The 23,327-nt window shown below is 40.1% G+C and overlaps 1 protein-coding gene across 2 annotated transcripts in view; it reads right to left on the bottom strand.

Moving 5' to 3' along the window:
- Window positions 1-23,327, bottom strand: part of klhdc4 (kelch domain containing 4) — an 87,476-nt gene that overhangs the window by 27,365 nt on the left and 36,784 nt on the right. For both annotated transcript variants that reach the window (XM_043706814.1, XM_043706813.1), the window contains exons 6-8: window positions 19,026-19,118; window positions 15,940-16,099; window positions 3,218-3,296 (exon numbers count right to left, since the gene is read on the bottom strand). In XM_043706814.1, the coding sequence (XP_043562749.1) occupies window positions 3,218-3,296; window positions 15,940-16,099; window positions 19,026-19,118 (332 nt within the window). The remainder of the gene's footprint in view (window positions 1-3,217; window positions 3,297-15,939; window positions 16,100-19,025; window positions 19,119-23,327) is intronic.

Below are 23,327 nucleotides of genomic sequence, written 5' to 3'. Positions count from 1 at the left end.
GCCTCAACTTTTATTTCTTGCACAGCCTTAATGGCTTTCCCCACTAGCTCCTTTTCCCTTGTGTTCCAGATTTCCTAAAGCCTTGCTTTCAAATTATAGAGCAGAAATACACACTATCGAAAGAAACAATGGGACTGATCACCACAAATTCCAATTACACTCTAATGTAACAAAACAGTACTCCACTGCATACAACACAGCACTGCAGAAGCCCTCCATTCATGACCCCCAAATCAAAGGCTTCTGGAACTTGATTAAATCAGTTGTCGAATTAACCAGCATCAGCTCAGTATGTAAATTCCTCTTAAATAGCTGCAATTAAACTGCACCCAAACAAAAGAGCAATTTTCAGTTAATTATTAAAGGACAAATTAGACTTCCATTTGAAATTAGCCATAGAGTCATATAGCATGGAAACAAATTCTTCAATCCAACAAGTTCACACTGACCATAATCCCATTCTAAACTAGTCACTCCTGTCTGCACTTGGCCCCTCCTCCAAACATTTCTTATTCATGTATTTATCCAAATGACTTTTCAATGTTGTTGGTGTACTTGCGTCTACCACTTTCTCTGGAAGTTCACTCCACGAGAACCACTCTCTACGTAAACAAGTTTCCCCTCACGTCTTTTCTAAATCTTTCTCCTCTCACCTTAAAAGCATGGCCCCTAGTCTTGAAATTCCTCATCCTTGGAAAAAGATACATGCCTTTCACCTTATCTATACCTCTCATAATTTTATAAACCTCTATAGGGTCACATCTCAACCTCCTATGCTACAGTGAAAGAAGTCTCAGCCTATTCAGCCTCTCTCTATCGCTCAAACCATCCATTCCTAGCAACATGCTGGTAAATTTCTTCTGAACCTTCTCCAGTTTAATAAAATCCTTCAAAACAGGGCAACCAGAACTGGACACGGTACTCCAGAAGAGGTCTCACCTAAGTGACCATCAAAATGACCATCGCCCATACTCAAAAGGTCTGAGTAATGAAGGCAAGCATGCTAAACGCCTTCTTAACCAGACCACCTACATGTGATACAAACTTATTCCTTAAAACTTAGTTTGTTTGTTAAGTAAGCATCTTAAAAGATGAAATCTTGTCCTCCCTTTATTTCTGTTCACTGCTGGGTAATTTGTATTCTTTTAACAATCATAAGTTGTAATGGGGATTTTAGTATATGCTATAACACTTGTATCTAAACTATGTTGTAATATATTTGCTAAAATAGTTAGCCAATATTGGTACTCTAACAGTCACAAACAAATTACCTTATACTGCCTCATCAAGATCTAAACATTATAGAAGCAAAATTATCTAATGGTAACAGGCTTTTTAATTAACTTTGTTTTCTGAAACAAACTTTTTCAAATAGACATAAAACTATTGTTTTCAAACATTTTCATTTTGAATAGGTAAGGCAAATGAACAAACCCTATGGTGAATCTAACTTAATTCAGTTCAACCAAGGGTCATTCTTCAAGAAACAATATTTTATCCAGTTAAAAATCACACAATACCAGGTTATATCCAACAGGTTTATTTGGAAGCACTAGCTTTTGGAGCGCTGCTCCTTCATCAGGTGGTTGTGAAGTATGCACAACCACAACCACCTGATGAAGGTGCAGCGCTCCGAAAGCTGTGCTTCCAAATAAACCTGTTGGACTCTAACGTTGTGTTGTGTTGCGTGATTTTTAACTTCATACACCCCTGTCCAACACCGGCACCTCCACATCATATTTTATCCAAGTTGATATTTTCAGGTAATTATAAAAGCGCCCACAAGTTTGAGTCATTGATATAATTCGAGATGTCTTGCCATCATTTTCATGCCAATTTTACTCTGCATAAGCTAGTTGTTCCTTTAAAATGATGAACTTAAATGTGTGCAAGTATTAAATACTAGTTAAAATGGAAATGTCACCAGATACATGACAGCGTGTAGAGAAATGGAACAAGCGGCAGACTGGATATAAAGAGGTCTATAAAGCTGGCAAATGTTGGGAAATAGTGCTCTGCAAGAATTCATGCTGGAATCAGTGCTGTTCATTTTTCTTATTAAGATTTGCACTTGTGAATCAAATATAATTTGATAAGTTACAGATGACACCAATGTCAGGATGTAGTTAATGCAGAAAGAAATTAATAAGCTCGCAGAATTGCTGGATAACTAGCATGTGATGCAATATATTCTGGAAGGCAGAATAAAGCAGTAACACATACTTGGGAAAATGTGTCTTAATGCAATGAAGGGATAGGGCTACAGATACAGTAGTGAAATAAGTCAGCAAGGGCATTAAATAAGCACTTGAATCATTTCTCGGGAGGAAAAATGAAAAGCAAGGATGTTAAACTTGTGTAGAGGCTTCCTGAGAACACAGGTGGTTAACAATTCTAGTGTCATATTATTAGAAGGATATAGAAGTATAAGAGATGGTACAGGGTGCGATTCCTTTCTCGAAGGGATAAAATAAGGAATTATTAAAGGTCTTGTTATGTAATGGAAGATTTTCTATTTGTGCGAATGACTAGCTCAAGGGGACATAAACATTAGATCGTCAACAATAAATCTACTGGGAAATAAGAAGAAACCTCTTTACTCAAAGAATTAACAGATTATGAAGCTTTTTATGCAACTAGTTGAGGTGAATGACATCTATGCATTAATGAGGAAGCGAGGGAAGCATGAAAAAGACAGGAATAGAAGGATATGATGAAGAACTGAGAGGTGAAGCTCATAATGAGCATGAACACTGAAATGGATCTGATGCTGAAATAATCTACTTCCGTTCTGTAAACTTTGTATTTCTGATTCTACAACCATAGGTTACAAAATGGCCCAGCTCTTCTGCTCTCTAAGAAAATTCAACATGCTCACATTCATGGGAACTGCCCAGGAAGTTCGAACTTCTGATGAACAATTCCCTGGGGTCCATCTTAAACATTTCTGACTCTGAGCTACTCAGAGGCTTTGGACAGTTCTGTATCACTGCCGAGGAGTATTATGATGGAGTTCACAAATGGACCTATCTCTGGAGAAGGTGGGCTTGGAAGAGCTAATAATAATTACACAGCAGAAGCTAGAGAAGAAAGGGTTCCAGCAGAGTGGCAAACTACTGATTACTGCTGCTTTGCCGAAGATCTGGGCCAGTGACAGACTCATCAATTAGCAGTTGCTATCATATGGCAACCAACATCACACTCCACATGCACATACCTGTACATTCTTTGCCTTCATTTTTTAGGAGGAACATATCAGAGTACACAATGCCCTTTTCTACATCTTTCTTTACTCGCTGCAAGGAAAAACGAAAACAATACAAAATCATTTACCACAAATATCAAACTGCCAAATGTGATTTAACTTTCAAACATGCCTGAATTTGCAAAGGGGACAAATCCTTGCCCTGGATAAAGGTAAAGTAATCATATCGGTTTGTTAATACTTCAACAAAATTACCTTTTTAATAGCTTCACGTGTAACTGCAGGTTTGTTCCCTTAATAAAAGTTTCTCATGAAAGAGCTTCATATCCTAAACCCAATCAGCTCATTTTCATGGATTATCTGCTATTTCATCTCTAAGATTTTAGCTGGTCATGTAACAGCAGTTCTTATGACTGCGACAAAGATACAATACCAGATTTTCCCGTACTGAAGCAGGCTTCCTCATGGGCTACCTTCAGCAGTTGATCTGCCAAAGTCTATAGAAAAGATTGTTCTGCCTTTTTGAAACAGAAAGGTACAATGTTACTGTTATAACTATGAATAGAAGGATGTGCTAGTAGTCAATCCCCATTACTCCACCCATCACACAATTGGCCTAACCTTTCTTCATTCATTGATGGGATATGGACATTGCTGGCTGGCCAGCAATTTTATCGCCCAACCTAGTGGCCTTGGGAAGATGACAGTAAGCTACCTCTTGAACTGCTGCTGTCCATGTGTTGTAGGTAGACTCACAATGTCCTTAGGGAGAGAATTACAGGATTTAGACCCAGCAACAATGAAGGAATGGCAATACATTTTCAAGTCAGGATGATGAGTGGCTATGAAGGGAATTAGTAGGTTGTGGTGTTCCCATGTATTTGCTGCCCTCGTCCTTTTAAGTGGAAGTGGTCATGAGTATGGATGCAGCTGTCTGAGGATTTTTTTGTGAATTTCTGCAGCGCATCTTGTAGATAGTGGATACTGTTGCTACTGAGCTATTGGTGTAAAGAATGGATGCAGTGACAATCAAGTGGACTGCTTTGTGTCAAGGTTCTTGAGTGCTGTTGGAGTTGCACTCATCTAGGCAAGTGTACAGTTTTCATTACATTTCTAGATTTGTGCCTTATATCTGGTGGACAGGCTTTGGGGAGTCAGAAGTGGAGTGGAGTTATTTGTTGCAGAGCCCTAGCCTCTGACCTGCTCTTGTAGCCTGTAGTTACAAGGCAAGTCCAGTTGAGTTTCTGGTCATAGGTAATTTCCAGGGTTTTGAGTTTTGGACTCAGCAATGGTAACACCACTGCATGTCTAAGAGTGGTGACTAGATTGTTTCTTATTAGAGATGGTCATTGCCTGACATTTATGTGGCATGAATGTTACTTGACACGAGTTAACCTAAGCCTGGATATTGTTCAAATCTCACTGCCTTTGAATGGACTGCTTCAGTATCTGAGCAGTCACAAATGACGTTGAACATGGTGATGTTTACTGATGAAAGCACAATTTTCCACCTTATGATGAAGGGAAGGTTGTTGATGAAACAGCTCAAGATAGTTGGGCCTAGGACTCCATCCTGAGGAATTCCTGCAGAGATGTCCTAGAGTTGAGATCACTGATCTCCAACACCCACAACCATCTTCCTATGTGCCAGGTTAGACTCCACCCAGTGAGAATTTGCCCCGATACGCATTGATTCCAGTTTTGTTAGGGCTTCTTAATGCCACACTCCATTAAATGCAGCCTTGGTGTCAAGGGCTGTCACTCTCACCTCACCTCTGAGACTCAGCATGAAACCAATGAACTACAATGCGAATAGGCTGTATAAAGAAAGGTCTGAAAGAAAATCACTTATAACTTCCCACTTTTATCCAATACAGGTCAATAAAAGTGCTAATAAACCAGACTCTCAAAATAAAAGCAAAAACTGAAAGCACTTGAAACAACTGTTTTGTACAAATGAACATTGTGCAATGTTATCCATGAGTATCACTTGTTTCAACACTTGAATAGTTGTCTGCATCTCAGGCAAGAATGAGCAGCAGCTGACACATGGCCCTGCAGTACAGTTGATCCCTCAGAAATGATAACAAAGATATATTAAAATATCAAGAGCAAAGCAATCCTTTTGATCAGCACCCTATCCAGCAGTTTAAATAGTCACTCCTTCCACCACCAAAACACAGAAGTAACAGTTTATGTCATCAACAAGATGCGTTCCTTCAACACTATCTTCCAAACCAGTAATTTCTATAACCTAGGATAGGGCAACAGAAATATGGAAACACTATCATCTCGAACTTCCCCTCCAAGTCGCACACCACTATCTTGGAACTGTAGTGTCATTCCTTCAACTATCTCAATGCACAATACCAAGTCTAGTATAGAATGCTCTCTGGTAGCCTCCAGAACATGCTGTTCAAGAAATTATTCAAAAACGTTTTATGAACTTCCCATTTAGGCTATCTTTGCTCTTCTCTTACTTTCTAGTCCAATATATATTTTAAGTCCCATGATTGTTGCAGTGACTTTCCAAAATGCTCTCACTGTTTATGGCTTTATGCACCACCTTTCACATGGGAGTGGTATACAGGCGCCACACGTGCTCTCTTGCCGACACAACTTTTCATCCTGGTTTCCTGAATGGAAATCATCACTGTCTATTCTTCCAATATCGCCATTAAATAATGAAGCCACCCCTCCAAACTTTCCCAGCTTCCTGTCATCAATGGGAGCCCAGGCACCGTCTCCAAATGCATGACCACCCACCCTCTCTCTCCTCACACTTTCCCTGGAGTTCTACACAGGGGTACACCCTAAACCCACCCCCCACTTCCTCAGATAATCTCTCCAACATTGTCCTGTACAGGGCAAAGGTGGAATGTGTCAAAAGGTTGCAGTAAAAAGGGGGGTGTGTGTGCGTATTTGAGACTCACCCCCATCCCCCATACCAAAGGCAGAAGTCTTACCGTTGGTGTCCAGTCCGGCTGCTCCAGGGAGGCTGGGGTGGGGGGAGAATGGGTTTGGATGGAGTTGGGCAGACGGTGGGAGGGGACAGATGGGGGCAGGGTTGGACAGCGTTGTGGGGCGGACAGGAGTCAGGTTTGGGGGGCGTATGGTGGGAGGCGATGGATGGGGGCAAGTTTGGACAGGGTTGGGGGTGGACAGGGGGAGGGTTTGGACGGGTTTGGGGGGCAGATGGGAGGCAGTGTTGGACCGGGTTTTGGGGACCAGGAGCTCACACACTGTATGCTGCTGCCTTGTCTCCTGAATAGGGAGAGGACATAGCAAGTGCTCACTGTGTCAATCCCACAGAACTGATGAGGTGGGGGTTCAGCAATGCTGCAGGTCCCTTACACACAAGTGTGTGTCTGCTCAGAAACAAAGCCTGAGACAGAGAGAGGGAGCAAGACAGGCAGAGCGAGGAAAAAGGAAACTTCAGAAAACTCTGAGCCCCAGAGGAGAGGCACTGAATCAATTAACCAAATAATCAACTATCCAAACAAAATAGTGCCTGCCCATCTCAGCTGGATAATCGAGGTTCCTCAGTATTAAGGGTAACTGCTTTTTATGTGTAGACATATGACAGTTATTTTTAAAAAAAACTTTTCTTGTAAACTTTTGTTTGTGGTCTTGTGCCTATTTAAATACTGTTTGCCTGTGTGTTGTGGCTTTAAGTTTAATGGAGGATTGATAATTACTGAAGATATTGATGCATTTTTCTAATTCTGTTTCTGAGCGAGTCCCAACACATTACATAAATAGAGGAGTTAATATTGCTATGCGTCTCCCATCACCTAAGAAATTTTATTTATTAAATTAGATTTATTAGATTCCCTGCAGTGTGGAAACAGGCCCTTTGGCCTAACAAGTCTACACCAACCCTCCGAAGAATAACCCACCCAGACCCATTTTCCTCTGACTAATGCACCTAACACTATGGGCAATTTAGCATGGCCAATTCACCTGACCTGCAAGTCTTTGGACTGTGGGAGGAAACCGGAGCACCTGGAGGAAATCCACGCAGACACGGGGAGAATGTGCAAATTTTATATAGACAGTTGCCCGAGGCTGGAATCAATGTGGTGCTGGAAAAACACAGCAGGACAGGCAGCATCCGAGGAGCAGGAGAATCGACGTTTCGGGCATAAGCCCTTCTTCAGGAATGAGGCTGGTGTGCCAAGTGGGCTGAGATAAAGGGTAGGGGAATCCGGGGGTTGGGACTGAGATAAGGTGGGGGGAGGGGAAATGAGGAAGCTGGAGAAATCTACATTCATCCCGTGTGGTTGGAGGGTTCCTAGGCGGAAGATGAGGCGCTTTCCTCCAGGCGTCGTGTGGTCAGGGTCTGGCCATGGAGGAGGCCAAGGACATGCATGTCCTTGGCGGAGTGGGAGGGGGAGTTAAAATGTTCAGCCATGGGGCGATTGGGTTGGTTGGTCCAGGTGCTCCTTGGATGCTGCCTGACCTGCTGCGCTTTTCCAGCAACATATTTTCAGCTCTGATCTCCAGCATCTGCAGTCCTCACTTTCTCCTTACTACATCATCAGCGTTGTTCTATTAAATAACCTGTTTCATTTATAAAAACATGTCTTCATATGTTTATCAATATGGTCATGAGTGATTTGAAATTAATCTGACAGCATTTTCAGTATTTTTAAGTATTTTAAGCTAATTTTTAAAAATAATTGAAATCAGAAGAGTTTCCATTGTTTTGAACAGAATAGGCAAAATTTCTTACATTTTTTCAGTTGTCTTAAGCGTACATGGACTAAATATCATCATGAGCTACTAAAATGAACTGTGACATTCAACTAGTGGTTAAAACATTAAAGTCAGCTTTAAATGAGAATCGAATTATCTACTTCTAGTTTAGTTTAAGAACATCTTGAAATGTCTTTATTAACAAGTTGCTTATATATTACTTTCCAATGTAGTAAAATGTCCCAAGGTACACCACAGAAACACTGTTATAAAAATTTGACAGAGCTAGAAGGAGATATTAGGGAAGATGCCTAAAACTTCATCATAATGTTACATTTTGTGAAATGTCTGAAAGGAGGTGTGTTGATGCAGAGAGTTGAGGGAGAAAGCTCGGCGCTTAGAGTGCAGACAACTGAAGGCATGGTCAACAATGGTGGAACAATTAAATAATGGCAGCTTATGAGGCCATAAATTAGAGAAGATCTCAGAGGATTGAGGGACCATTCACATTTTTTCTCATCCAGTACTAGATGTCAAACAACTACTATGAAAAATCAGGGACAATTAATGCATCAGGAGAGCTCATAATGAGGAAGAGCTGCAAGTCATCAGCACAAATGTGGATTCTGACATTATGCTTTTTATTAATTTCATCTGTGAACAGCATGTAGGTGAAGAATGAGAGGGAGACAAAGATATAACATTATGAAACTCCTAAGGTAATGTCACAGTAGTGGGAAGAAATGTCATTGCAGGCTATTCTCTGGCGAGAAGGAGATGGATAAAAATGTAATCAGGTCAGGGCAATCCCATCCCGCTAAAGAAAGGAGGAGAGGTATGGAGGAGGACTGAGTGATTAATCCTGTCAAAGGCTTCAGGTAGCATTAGAAGATAAAGAACATTTTAGGACTAGCAAAGGTGAAAAACTAATTGGAAGGATTTACATATGCAGTTGTGGAAAAATGACATGGATGTGGGAGGTAACAATGGGTTCAAAGACCTTGAAATGGAAAGAAAGATTTTGCCATTCCCATTGTACTGAACTGACCCTTATGTTCTGTGAGACTGTCATTATGATAAACCATTGCTCTTCAATCTTCTTACTCTGTCTGCAATCTTTCGCACAGTTCACCAAAGAGTCCTCATCCTATTTAATCAATCCTGCCATAAGCATTCAAGTCCAGCCCTGGAGACTCAAGTGAGAGGAAAGGAAGACCATATTGAAGGAATCCAGGGCAAAGTGAAAGTGAGAGTCTGAGCAGATTGCTAACTGCAAAATGAATGGAGGGGTATAGGCAGGCAGTTGAGAACCTGAAGTACATTTCAAAGTGACTTGAGGAGCGTATCTTCAGGGGCAATCATGAAAGGAAATGGGGTTGGAAGGGGAATGCAGGGGAAAAAGCAAGTATGCAAATTCCCCAATTTACTTGTCTTTTAAACTCAATTGACAAGAAGCACTGACCAAGTTTCCCCCATCAACACATAATTACATTTTAGCACATATAAATAGAATCTAGCTACAAGTAAACAATTATGAGCTGTTTACATATAACTCTACCAATTAAAATTCCAACTACCCTTTTAAAACTTCCATTACATGTCCACACATAGACAGACAAAAACACATGTATCATGGGCGAAGGGAAAAACTGGGAAGGCTTCACACAGTTCACCCAGGTGAGCCTTTTGGCTTATCAGAATCTGCTGCTCCTCAATCTTCTTTCTCCAGATACTTTTACTTGCTTGCAGGAGGCAGAAGGTGACTGGTTCATACTTAACCAATTAAGTCAGAGACATTATCAAAGCCATGGTTTACAGTAAGTGACAAGAGAAATAGACTGACTTTCTTCCGGCTTGAGGTTTATTTTTAATAAAGAGGACAGCTCCTTCCTTTCTGAGAGCTCCAATGGCTTCTGCTCAAACACCAACACCCATAAACTGTTCAGCTACCTGGGAGCCAATCTCAGTTTTGGGCAGGCAGAAGGCCTTTGCTATCGACAAGGGGTCACCATTGCCCAGATCAATCAGCTATTTGTTACTGAACAAATATCTATCCATGTGCAACTCTGGCCTCCAGCTCATCTGCAATTGGACTTCCCCCACAGTTTCAATAAATATCAGTATAATAATACTTACAATGAGCGCCAGATAACTTGCTTTTAAAGAGTACAGCAAACCTTTTCAAAATGCATCATTTTTCAAAACACGTGCATTTCGATGCACAATGAAACATGCAGCAAAATAAAAAGATAGTCCTTATTCAAGGAAGTGATCACAGATGGACTCATCGGTGATTGACACAATATACCAACGTGATATGACAAAGCAAAGAGGGTGGCCATGGATATGGGTAGCGTAGTTTATATGAAAATGGATAATAAAGGAGGTTGGAGGATAGTAAACTTGAAGGAGACAGAGCACAGAGATTGAATTGAAATGGTGTTTGATATCACTGAAGATGAGAAGATATTCAGCGTAGAGGAAGGTGGTGAAGATATCTTGCTGACAAAACTTGATATGGAACTTGGATTGATAGATAAAAGGATTTTAAATAAAAGCTCAGAAGTTTCATTAAACAGGGAAAGTGTCATCACCCGTTAACCAGATTTCCATTAAGGGCATGATATAGACACAATCATCTGTAATACCCTACAAACAACAAGGGCTTTTTCAAGTAAAGAATTTCACAAGTGGAGGGAGGCAAAAGGTGATCGAATGGCTGAGACCAGGATACCTGGGAGGGACTATTGGCTTGGGATTGGTTGGGAGAGTTGCTAGCTAATGAGACAGGAATAGATGTCTTGATGGGCCCTTCAAAACATACAATAGGTGGCACAGAAAGCAGCGAGTCGGGGATAGCACAAGCAGAGTTGGAATGTTGAGGAATGCTGTAGAATTGGGGTATGCATTTTGGAGAACAGAACTCCACAAAGGGGCACAAGTGGAAGGAGACATGGTGAGAGGACAGGCCAACTTTGGAGGAATATGCTTCATATGCTGGTTTGTGAAGACTGCTATTTTTCCTGCACAACGTCTCAACAAAGGAAAGATATTAAAATTACTTCCACTGACAATAAAACAATCAAATTTAGAGAAAATGTATTATATCAACTGAGCTTAAAAGTCAAAAAATGTTTTAAAAATCTAATATCAAAAGCAGAAGCCTACATTCTAAACTCATAATGACTCATTATAACAATGTTATAATCCACACAGATTGCCTTTGCCAAATTCTTTCAAAGCAAGTCAATTTTCACCAGGCTCATGGAACTGAAGTATTTGTTGAAAAAGTAGAGCTCATCTCAGTTTCATCTCGTTATCAAGGCTTAACAATCAGAGGTCATTATTTTCCACTATTCTACAATATATTCAGGTTCTACTTTACCAAACTATAATGCAAAGTAGGTTTACAAACTGAGCAATTAATTGAAAAATAAGGATATTAAGGTCAAAACACCTAATTGTACACAAAATGAAAAGGTTAATGAGAAGGTAGTTGAGTTCACATGAAAATGGTTCTGCAACTGTGTCGTTATTCAGATTTATCATGAACAATACCTGGTGTTACCTTCTGTCAGTATGTCATGTATAAAGCTTATAAGTCTAGCTAAAGAGCTTATGTACTGCAGTGGCAGTGTCCCTACCTCTGAACCAGGAAACCCAGGTTCATCTCATCTGGTCCAGAAATGTGGGTTGCACGTTGGCATAGTGGTTAATACAGCTGCCTCACAGTGCCAGGAACCCTGGGTTTGATTCCAGGCTTGAGTGATTGCCTTTGTGAAGTTTGCTCATTCTCCCAACGTCTGTATGGGTTTCCTCTGGGTGCTCCGACTTCCTCCCACAGTCCAAAGATGTGCGGGTTAGATGGGTTAGCCACATTAATAATAACCCATGTCGGGTGCAGGGGTGGATCTGGGTAAAATGCTCCTTAGAGGGTTGGTGCAGACTTGATAGGTTAAATTGCCTCTTTATGTACTGTAGTGATTGTGTGATTCTGTGCAATAACATTTATATCTACAATGTTCCTGAAGGTCTCCTGTGGTGCAGTGGTAGCATCCCTACCTCTTGGTCAAAATTCCACAATCAAGCCCTGCCTACTCCTGATGTGTGTTATAACATCTGAACATGGTTGATTACAAGTATCGACAACTATGGCTAATATTTCCAAGGCCTTGTATAGAAGTATAAAACTGTTGCCTATGGGATCACCAGTATGTGGATCCAAATAAATGAACATGGAATGCTCTTGTGGAATTTGTTTTCATATAGTAGATTATCCTTTTCCTATCATAGTGATCAAACACAAACGAAAAGAATAAATTAACGTGCATTTCGCATCACCTTTTACAAATAAAATTAGATTTTACTGAATTAACTTTCAAAGATATACCACGCAGCAACAGCAAATTTCAATATTGGAGCTCTTATAAAATTAATTCTTCACACATCTGACGTACAACAAAAAATCTACTGAATACATGAAGTCACTAGCAGATTTAATTAAGATAAAGATGGTAACTGTCTCTTTATCCGGTTCTAACCTGCACAAGGAAAATTTCTAGATTTTTGCAGTTATTTTCCTTTAACTAAAATAGCACAATTTAGTTTTTATTGCTTCTCCTCATTCTTCCATATGAATTACTTCAGCCTCCTCTGCATTCAATTGCATCTGCCATGTGTTTCCCTGTTTAACCATAAACTCTAACATTGCAGATAAGCCAGTCACATGGCACTTCAGCAAAAGTGTTCAGACGATCATTTCACATCAACAACATTACCTTCATCAATCCTCTCTGTAACCTTCGTAAAAATTTAGTTAAGTACATTTGCCTTATTGAAATTTATACTGGCTTTCTTCATTAATTTAGCTTTGTCCAAGTGGCTGTTAATTCTGATCATCATTTCTAAAAGCTCTCTGATCAGCAAGTTAAACTGACCTATAGGTATTGGGTTTATTATATAATTGTGTTAATATCTTGGATTTTCTAATAGTCACACAGTTGTTATTCCAGCATTGATGAAAGTTGCACAAGGGGTCTCTGTAGATTACCAACATAGCAAACCATCAAGGAACTGCCCAGAAATTTGAAGATTCTCCTATGCCCAGAAAAGTTTCCCTGCTGGAACCATCTGAAAGTTTAGTTAAGTTGGAGAATTTGGAGGGTTCAAATGAAATCAAGTCAATAGTTACTCAGGAAAACTAAGATTAGTAAATATATAACTACCTGACCTGCCAGCTCTTATACTCCATTAAAAAGTCATGTTAAAATTGTACACGACGTTGGTTTGGCCGCATTTAGAATACTGTGGATGCTTTGGAGAGGGTGCAGAGAAGGTTTATGAGGATGTTGCCTGGTATGAAAGGTGCTAGCTATGAAGAGAGGTTGAGTAGGTTAGGTTTGCTTTCATTAGGAAAAAGGAGATTGAGGGGAGACCTGATTGAGGTCTACAAAATCATGAAGGGTATAGACAGGGTAGACAGAGATAAGCTTTTTCCAGGGTGATGGATTCAATAACATGAGGTCACGCTTTCAAGGTGAGAGGTGAAAAGTTTAAGGGGAATACATGCGGCAAATACTTTACACAGAGGGTGGTAGGTGTCTGGGACGCGTTGCCAGCAGAGCTAGTAGAGGCAGGCACAGTAGATTCATTTAAGATGCGTCTGGGCAGATGCTGAGTAAGTGGGGAGCAGAGGGATACAAATGCTTAGGAATTAGGCAACAGGTTTAGACAGTAGCTTCGGATCAGCTTAGACTTGGAGGGCCCAAGTAACTAATCAACTACCCATGACTTAATTCACACTCCCAACTGCAACTCCACAGACCATTTACACCCCTCAGACCCCGACCTGATACCTACCTCTGTCCCAATCACATCTGCAAGCCCTGCTACTTGAACTTGCCTCTGGTTTGCTCCCCTCCTTCTCCTGCTCAGGATCATCGCTCCCTTCTAACCATTTTGGCGCAAACCTGGCATCCTTAACCTTGGGAGTAGATCCCAATTCAGTTGCTCAGGACCTGACCTCCCTCCATCCCAGGAGATGCCTAGTCATTCTGGTGCCCGAATTCCTGACATCCTAATATCACATTTATCTTGTGTACCAACTGTTTGACAGCAGTTGGCAAACTGGCTGCCTGTGATTCCGGATTTTTAAGCTTCAGCATACGGCAACTCATGTATCACGTGAGAACTTCGGCTCTACATTTTTAAAGGGCCTTGATCAGAATCTCATCAGAAATGCAAAGTTTTTTTTTCAGAAAGAAGTGGCAGAGTGGTCAAAGGACTCAGTTGGTAAGTCCCTAGAAAATCGGGCCCAATGTCTGCTTTCGCATTGATTTTTACTTTGGTTGAGTATTATTACATCTGTAAACTTTGAAATTATGCCCTGTGATTACATATGAACACACACACACACATATTCATTATAGTATTAATATAAGTACAAAAAGAGCACTTGTCTTAAAAATGGCACCACTGCTTACTCTCCTCCACTCTATAAAACACCTCTGCTTGCAGGTGTGTATTTTGTAACTCTGCTGCCACAGTCCATTTAATTTCATTGGCTTTTATATCGCAAACAAGTTTATTATGCTGATCCTTCTTGAAATGCCTTTTCAAATTTATAAACACATCAACTCTCCTGTTATTTCAAAGATCAATACAATGGTTACAATAAGAAAAATGTCACGTGGCCTCTGGTACCTGTGTCAGTTCTCTAAGAGCAATTCAGCTAATCCCACTTTTCAGCTATTTCCCTCAGATAATTATCCAACTCCCTTTTAAAAACCTCGATTGAATCTGTCTCCACTGCAAATTCCAGCAACTCATCCCAGAGCCCTACCATCTACTGCATATAAGAAAATTCTTCCTCATGTCACCCCTGGTTCTTCACTCCAAATACTTGGTTCTCAAGCTTTCCTCAGTCAAGTATGCTAGTCAAACATAATTTACCTTATAGTTTTCAAAGTGGATTTGAAAGACTTTTCACCCCTGATATTAAGATGATTGGCCTGTACTTCATTTATTCTCCCCACTCCTCTCCCCCTGCCCTGTCTATGATCAGAAATGTAACATCTGCAATCTTTCTTGTACACTGATGCATCTCCATAGTTAATAATATTTGGAAAATGGCTGCCAAAGCCTCTCAACTTCTACTTACACTTCCCTCAATAACCTAGGCTATGATCCATGAAGGTTGATGTACTTCTCCACTTTCAATGTTGCCAGATTCTTCATTTGTTTTTATGAAATCCATTTTCTCAACTACTTGCTCCTTCTTCCATTTGCATAACACCAACTGCACTGTGATTGGGAAATGTCAGCAGGATTACATTGATTGTTTTATGCATTGTTAAATGTACTTGAATGTCACAACTTTACTGGAACAGTTTGGCAAATGAGCAGTTAACTTTGGCAAATAATTCAAGTATTACAGTGAGGACATTGTTAGGACCAATAGCCTTAATGTCCTTGCTTAATTCAGAAGCACTGAAGTTAAATGTATAGTTCCCATCACCTCTGAAATTTACTTGACTATCCATTTTATCAATATTTAAATTTTTAATCCAATTAATTATGGGGTAAGCCAAACAATACTGACGCATAAAGATGACAGCACTAATTACTAAAAAATTAAATTATGGCTATCAGTGACTAAAATAGAAACAAATTTTAATCAGAAAAGCCTATTATTTCATCAATCAATTGCGGCCCCAAGGCTACTGCAGCTTTCCCGAAGCTTTCTATATTTTCCTTTCCTAATGGCTTTAACAGTTTTCTCAAACTAATAATTACTTATTTTAACAAGTGACAGAAATATTAATCAATGAAGACTGGAATTTTTTAAACATATACACAATCTCAACTGTTGTTCTGTAAGAAATATTTATCTCCTAATGAAACATTTTTAAACAAATCAAAGGAAAACTATATTAGATATCTGTAAATTCTTCAAGGCAATTGCTACTGTTATATATCTGTCTCGAGTTGCTTTACGCTAAACTTAAACAGAAGATTCACAAAAATGAACAAATTACCTGTTTTGAATATCCCCCATATATCACTACATTGCCATCTGTAGTGGATGCCATTTGACAACCTGAGCGAGGGCATGGGCCGGTCCCAGATGGAAATAACTTTGACCACGTGAACGTATCCAAGTTAAAGGAATAAAGATCGTTGTAATAAATAAAATCCCTGAAATAAAGAATTGCTTATCAAACATTTTCTGTCTAAATGGTGAGAAGCTTACCATTTTAGTATAATATTATCCAATTAATTTGTACTTATAACTGCAATGAAGTAGAATATTAACTCTTTCTTGAAAACAGAAGGTTTTGTTAGCTTTAAGATAAAACAATTAATTATGATTAGATTGAAAAAAGGTAAATGACACTAAATAGAAAAACAATTCGGAATCACTTGGAGAAGATTCATAAGGTTCAATGATTAGCAGGCAGCAGCCAATTTACACAACCGCATACATTTGTGGCAAACCATGGTAATTCTGTTCCCACAATCAATTGTACATCAGTGGAATCAGACCTTCACACGATTATGTAACTGGAACCATTCTCTAACTTCATGATTTCATTCTTGCCGAGGACTATGCTTCCATACTATCACTATATATCATAAAACAGTTTTATTCATGCTACATATTGGTGTTGCACAAATATAATAGGAATGCCCTAATGCTTGGGGTCATTTTCATTCTTATCACATTTTCTAAAATATTGAAATGCTATTCCAAATTTGAGGCATTCTTTAGATAACTGCAAAATTAAACACTTCCCTTTTGAATTCTCAGGAATTAGTATGAGCAACACTTGCCAATTAAAGTCATTAATATATTTTGGCAATGCTTTAAAATCTATTTTATATTTGAAAACATAATAAAGTATTGAATTAATTGACAATCCAAATTCTAGGGAAAATCAAACCTTTTGAAAATCATTGGACATGGGACCACTAAAACATGCATAAAAAATCATGTACATAACTTTCACTGAAATAAAAAATGCATCATATGAAAACCATGTTGATGACGGTCTTGATTGCAAAAATACAGTAACTGGTGTTGTGCAGACCTATTACCAAGCATTCAATGTCATTACTTAAGTGGTGGTATACCGTGTGAAGCAAATACTGTTGTGATAGCAATGAGGTCAGTCATTGAATGATTTCCCCTGATTGGATCGATTAATCTGGTCCATCAAGGGGCCCTGGATGACAGATGTAAACAGGAGTGTCAGAGGTTCTGTTCACTGAGAGAGCTGGCTGTGGGAGAGCTGGATCAAGGACTTTACACATGTAAATGAAAGGTGACTTGGATACTAGCTGCTGTAGAGTTATTTCAATACTTAGATCAAATTGCATTAACACCATGAAAGTCTTGTTAAACAGCATCATACAGAAACTGAAATGTCATGCAGACAGAACAGAATCAAAGTTCTGGGTATGTTTATTCTGAATGAGACTTGCACAACTAACATCAATTGAGACAATCTGTCTCTATAAGATCATAACAAAACCATCTGAGGAAAGGTCATCAGATCAGAAGTGTTAACTTTTGATCACCCTTCACAGATGCTGCCAGACCTGTTGAGCATTTCCAGCAACTTCTGTTTTTGTTGCATAAGATATAGGAGCAGAATTAGGCCATTCGGCCAATTGAATCTACTCCACTGTTCGATCATGGCTGATGTGTGTCTTAACCCCCATGCTTCTGCCTTCTCCCTGTAATCCTCTATCCGCCTACTAATCAAGAATCTATCTCGGTCTTAAATACACTCAATGATTTGGTCTGCACAGCCTTCCAAGGCAATGAGTTCCACAGATTCACTAATCTCTGCCTGAAGAAATCCTTCAAGAATCAATTATTTTCTGAAGAAGAAATATCGCAAAAATCTCAGTGGATCATTTGTTCTTGGAATTCTTTCCTTTATTTTCGCAAAGTCCGGGTCTGGTGCTATGGTCTCTTCTAGCAATCCTGAGGAAAGAGGACAGCCCTTCATTCCACCATCCAGTGCACAAAAACCTACAAGTTGAGTACCAATTTGCTTCTGTTGGCATTGCTGGGGCATCATCTCCTAAACTGTAACTTCAAAGAGCTGCTGGCTGGTAGTACTCAACTACTGGTGTTTAAATATGGCTCTGTGAATCCCAGAAAGTCCTAGCAGTGGCCAGTACCTTTGCTGCTGATGAACACAAGAGAACAGCAGCACAGAAGTATGGTGCATGCAAGTAGAGCATATGGACAGAAACAATCCACAAAACTCCCTGAAATTGACACTTTGCTAATTTTCGGTGAAATTCAGCTTTAAAAATCAAAAGATAAAAAGGAATTCTAAATTATCAGTTATTGGAAAAACAGACAATTTTGCAAGAAAGAGTTCAATAAAAGTTTTTTCAAAGAGATTTTTAATGGTCTAATTGCATGATAGACAAATAAACAGAAGTGTTAGATCAGCGCTGTTTATTGTCTACCAACAGCCTCTGGGGTCAAGTTTTTAGAGACCCTAGAGGTGAAATCTTGAAGAAATATGCAGCTGAAAGCAGCCCTCTTTAAGGAACAAACCTTAAAGCAAACCTTAAAGCAAAACCAGCAGATTTCTCTCTCACCTAAGTATTCGTATATCCTGATAAAATTTAAGTATCAGTGTCATAACTGTTTTCCATCTGAATCAGAAAACTGGTCAGATTTCATCATTCTACAACTGTCAACAATGTGACCTTGACAAGAAATCAGAGAAATTGAGAAGTGAGCCCATTCTATGTTCTGAATTCGTACCAAAAAGGAATGATGCTCCTTTTCTGCCTATTATTTTTCAAACTCACGAGATCTCTGCAAAGCCCTACTGCCTTGTCTCTGTTTGGGACTAAACGAATATTGCTTACTTCTTCGTATTATCTTCTTGTAGCTCTTACTATGTCTTTGTCACAGTAAAAAAATTTGACTTCTAAAACTGTGCTAGAATTGACCAAAATGGTTGCAACAAGTGAAGATTCAACAGTGGTCAAAGCACAATTTTTGTGAATTTGCTCATAAAAAACTGGTTTTGCTATTGGTATTAAATAAACGTTTGTCAAGAATTATAGTTATCTCCAACACGGTACTTACCTTGTGCTTTCATGGAATCCACCAAACACCAAGATCTGTCTCTTACAAACAACCATCCGATGTCCACTTCTACCTGATGGTCCACCAGTTGCCCTAACAATGAAAAAATAGTTACATGACAGTTAAAAGTACCATAAAACAGTAAAGCTAAGAAGATCCTTAATGGCTTCCAAACTGCAAGCTGTGCCTAATAGATAGTGAGAACAATTTCAAGATTTTCATCATAGGACGACAACATCTTCAAAACTCAAAAATCTTTTGCTAAGATGCACCAAAGTTTTATCACTGATCAACATAGTTCTTTAAAGGCCGATTGAATTGTTTAAACTTATTACGAGGAATATCTTTCCTTCCACTGAAATTACCCAATGTTCCATGTTTTTATTCACAAGAGGTCTTCAGCTATGGTGTCACCTTGCCAGAAGCTTGTGCTTCAAATCTCACTCCAGGACTTAATGGCTACTGAAAATGTGTTCATAATGCAGTCAGCCAGGTTGACTGCAAACTTGCACACCCTCCCAATGTGCAGCACGGTGGCTCAGTTGTTAGCACTGCTGCCTCACAGTGCTAGGGGTTCTGGTTTAATTCCACCCTTTGGTAATTGTCTGTGTGGAGTTTGCATTTTCTCTCTGTGTTTGTATGAGTTTTTTTCAAAATATTCCAATTTCCTCCCACAGTCCAAAGATGGGCAGGGGTAGGTGAATTGGCTATGCTAAATTGCCCATAGTGTCTGGGGATGTACAGGCTAGGTGGATTAACCATGGGAAATGCAGGGTTACAGGGATGGGTGGGTCCAGATGGGATGCTCTTTGGAGGGCTGTTGTAGATTTGATGGGCTGAATAGCCTGCTTCCATACTGTAGGGATTCTATGCCAATGATTGTGGATAAAAATGGAAGCGATTCCTAGTCAGCAATGATTAATGTGGGGTGTCAGATCTCAAGATATATACTCTGGCTTCAGGCTAACAGCCAACTGTTCCAGGAAATACAAGCTATGTAAGACAGACATAGAAACATAGAAGATAAGAGCAGGATAGGCCATTTGGCTCTTCGAGCCGACTCCGCCATTCATCATGGTGATGGCTGATCATCCAATTCAATAGCCTAATAATGCTTTCTCCCCATAACCTTCGATCCCATGTGCCCCAAATGTTATATCTAGCTGCCTCATGAACACATTCCATGTTCTGGCATCAACTATTTCTTGTAGTAATGAGTTCCACAGGCTCACCCTCTTTGGGTGAAGAAACATCTTCTCATCTCCACCCTAAGTGGTCCACCCCGAATCCTCAGACTGTGACCCCTGGTTCTGGACACACACATCATCGGGAACATCCTCCCTGCATTCACCTTGTCTAGGTGAAAGTGAGTACTACAGATGCTGGTGATAAGAATCAAGATTGTGTTGCTGGAAAAGGGAGCATCCGAGGAGCAGGAAAATTGGTGTTTCAGGCAAAAATCCTTCATCAGGAATGAGGCTGGGCCTCGGGGTTGAGAGATAAATGGGAGGGGGGTTGGGGCTGGGGGGAGATTGCTGAGAGTGCGATAGGTGGATGGAGGTGGGGGAAAGGATGGACCCATCACCATTATCCCCACCTCCATCCACCTATTGCACTCTCAGCTACCTCCCAGCCACAGCTCCCTCCCATTTATCTTTCCACCACTCCATTCCCACCCCCCACCCCCCCCGAGGTTCCCAGCCTCATTCCTGATGAAGGGCTTTTGCCGAAACGTCGATTTTCCTGTTCTTTAGAAGCTGCCTGACCTGCTGTGCTTTTTCAGCACCACACTCTTGACTCCACTCTGTCTAGTCCTGTTAGAATTTTATAAATCTCTATGAGATACTCCCTCACTCATCTGATCTCCAGCAAAAACAATCCTAACCTCGTCAATCTCTCCTCAATCAGTCCCACCATCCCCAGAAGCAGCCTAGTAAACTTTTGCTGCATGCCCTCAAGAGCAACAGCAACCTTCCTCAGAAAAGGAGACCAAAACTGCACACAATATTCTAGGCGTGGCCTCAATAAGGGCTGTATAACTGCAACAACACATCCCTGCTCCTGTACTCAACCTCTCACAATGAAGGCCAACATACCATTTGCCTTCTTTACCATCTGCTGCACCTGCATACCTATCTTCAGCGACTGGAAGACGAGGATACCCATGTCCCACTGCACTCTCTTCTCTCCCAATTTACAGCCATTCAGGTAGCAATCTGCCTTCTTGTGCTTTGTCTCTAAAGTCGAGGTTTTAAGCTAAAACTGTCTGTCCTAGCTATTTAAATTCTTGTTAAAAATATCACATAAAATAAAGCTGTCATACTCAGGTAGGGCTCCTATGGGACATGACTCAAAAGTGAATTAACTATAACAGAGAAAACAGGGATTAAATCATTGATATTAACATCAAGTTACATATCTACAATGTAAAATTAAAATGAAGAAATATCCTCTAATTTGATTCCTGATTTTCCTTAAAGGTTTCCATAAACTTCAATAGGCTTAGGTTTCTATTCTTTCCTACAAATTCATTCATGCATATTCAATAACTGTTTATATGTAATGCTATCCATAATAGTGTAACTCAGATGGCTTATAGGAAAAATAAATCTACCCCAAGTGAAAAGACTTCCTGTTAGAAAGTATGATGCCACAAAGGAGGATTATTTCCTTTAGTTGATATTTATAGCAAGATTGTGAATGCCTTATTTACAGAGATGCTTATGATTTCATGAGAAATAACAAATAGAGTTAAATTTCTTTTTCACCCACCCAAGCATTACAAACCATCATGGGATCTTTGCAAACAAAACCATAAGAACTACAAAGCTTTCTACAGACACGGTCATTATTACAAGAGTTCTACATCTCCAAAATATCAGTTTCCATCTAAATTCAACTATCTGTCTCTAGATTCAACAAGTCTTTCCGTTTCCATTCAGAACACTAAAATGTTATCTGTCTTAACAGTAAACTTTAACTGTCATAGTATGTTAAGCAAAACACAAAGGCCAGGATTTTCACTGCCAAGGTAAGCCTTCCCATATCTGAAAGAAACAGGAGTAGCCCATTCAGCCCTTTGAGCCTGTTGCACGGTGGCACAGTGGTTAGCACTGCTGCCTCATAGCGCCAGAGACCCGGATTCAATTCCTGCCTCAGGCAACTGTCTGTGCCGAGTTTGCACATTCTCCCAGTGTCTGCGTGGGTTTCCTCCGGGTGCTCTGGTTTCCTTCCACAGTCCAAAGATGTGCAGGTCAGGTGAATTGGCCATGCTAAATTGCCCATAGTGTTAGGTGAAGGGGTAAATGTAGGGGAATGGGTCTGGGTGAGTTGCTCTTCGGAGGGTCAGTGTGGACTTGTTGTGCTGAAGAGCCTGTTTCCACACTGTATGTAATCTAATCTAATCTAAATTGGCCCTCTTGCAGCTCGTTGCTGTTTTAGAGCCTTCCCATCTCTTCATCTCAGCCACTGTGACTTTACTAGCCAAACTCTGTTACTCTATTGTAAGGATCAATATGAAGTTCACAAATATATTCTTTCGGTCCTCTCAATACTCAATGACACCTTGTAGTCCCCCTCTTCAGCCCCACTCCTGTAAAACAGCTATCGGTTGGCTTTACCTGATATTACCCACCAAAAATATAAGCTTTCAGGGTCTGTAACACTTACATACTAGATTGAATTGTGCAGCCCTGCTGAGGGTTGAAACAGGAGGAGTTGGGTCTTGAAAAGGCCATCAACAATCAGTCTGCCAGTTTCTTGACATCTCCATTCCTGATTCAAATTAATTTTGTCAAGGTAGGCTTGAGGTTGTTGGGGAATTAGCACCTATGAAATAGGCAATTTGGCTCATTAAAAGCCTTGCTAACCCAAGTTGAAGGAGGTCAGACAGGATTTTTCAGTCAGCTTCAGTTCCCCAAAAGGTACTGGAAGGTAGCAGTATGACTGAGTGAATGTACCTAGCTGCAGGCTGGGGATCTGGGGTGAAGCAATGCTCCAGCTAGACGTACAGGTTATGCCAAGTGTGCAAAGTTGTAAATGATCTACTTTCCAACACACGATCATGGTGGGCTGGCTACATTTGTTTGTTCCACTTCAATTTTTTAAAAATTGATGAGAGTGTACCTTCAGGTTGAAATGCCTTTTTAATTACTTTCCACTGCAACCTACTATGCTTCTCAAATTGGAAACCTTTGATTGGCCACTTTACTTCAACAGGGATCCTATCTCACGCTAATTATGGGGATTGTTTTTTAAAAATCATCCTGTTCAAAAATGTTATTACACCCCTCTGAACTCAGG

This window comes from Chiloscyllium plagiosum, chromosome 17 (genome assembly GCF_004010195.1).
Source record: "Chiloscyllium plagiosum isolate BGI_BamShark_2017 chromosome 17, ASM401019v2, whole genome shotgun sequence".
Taxonomy (NCBI): Eukaryota; Metazoa; Chordata; class Chondrichthyes; order Orectolobiformes; family Hemiscylliidae; genus Chiloscyllium; species Chiloscyllium plagiosum.
This window is presented reverse-complemented; position numbering and strand designations above follow the sequence as displayed.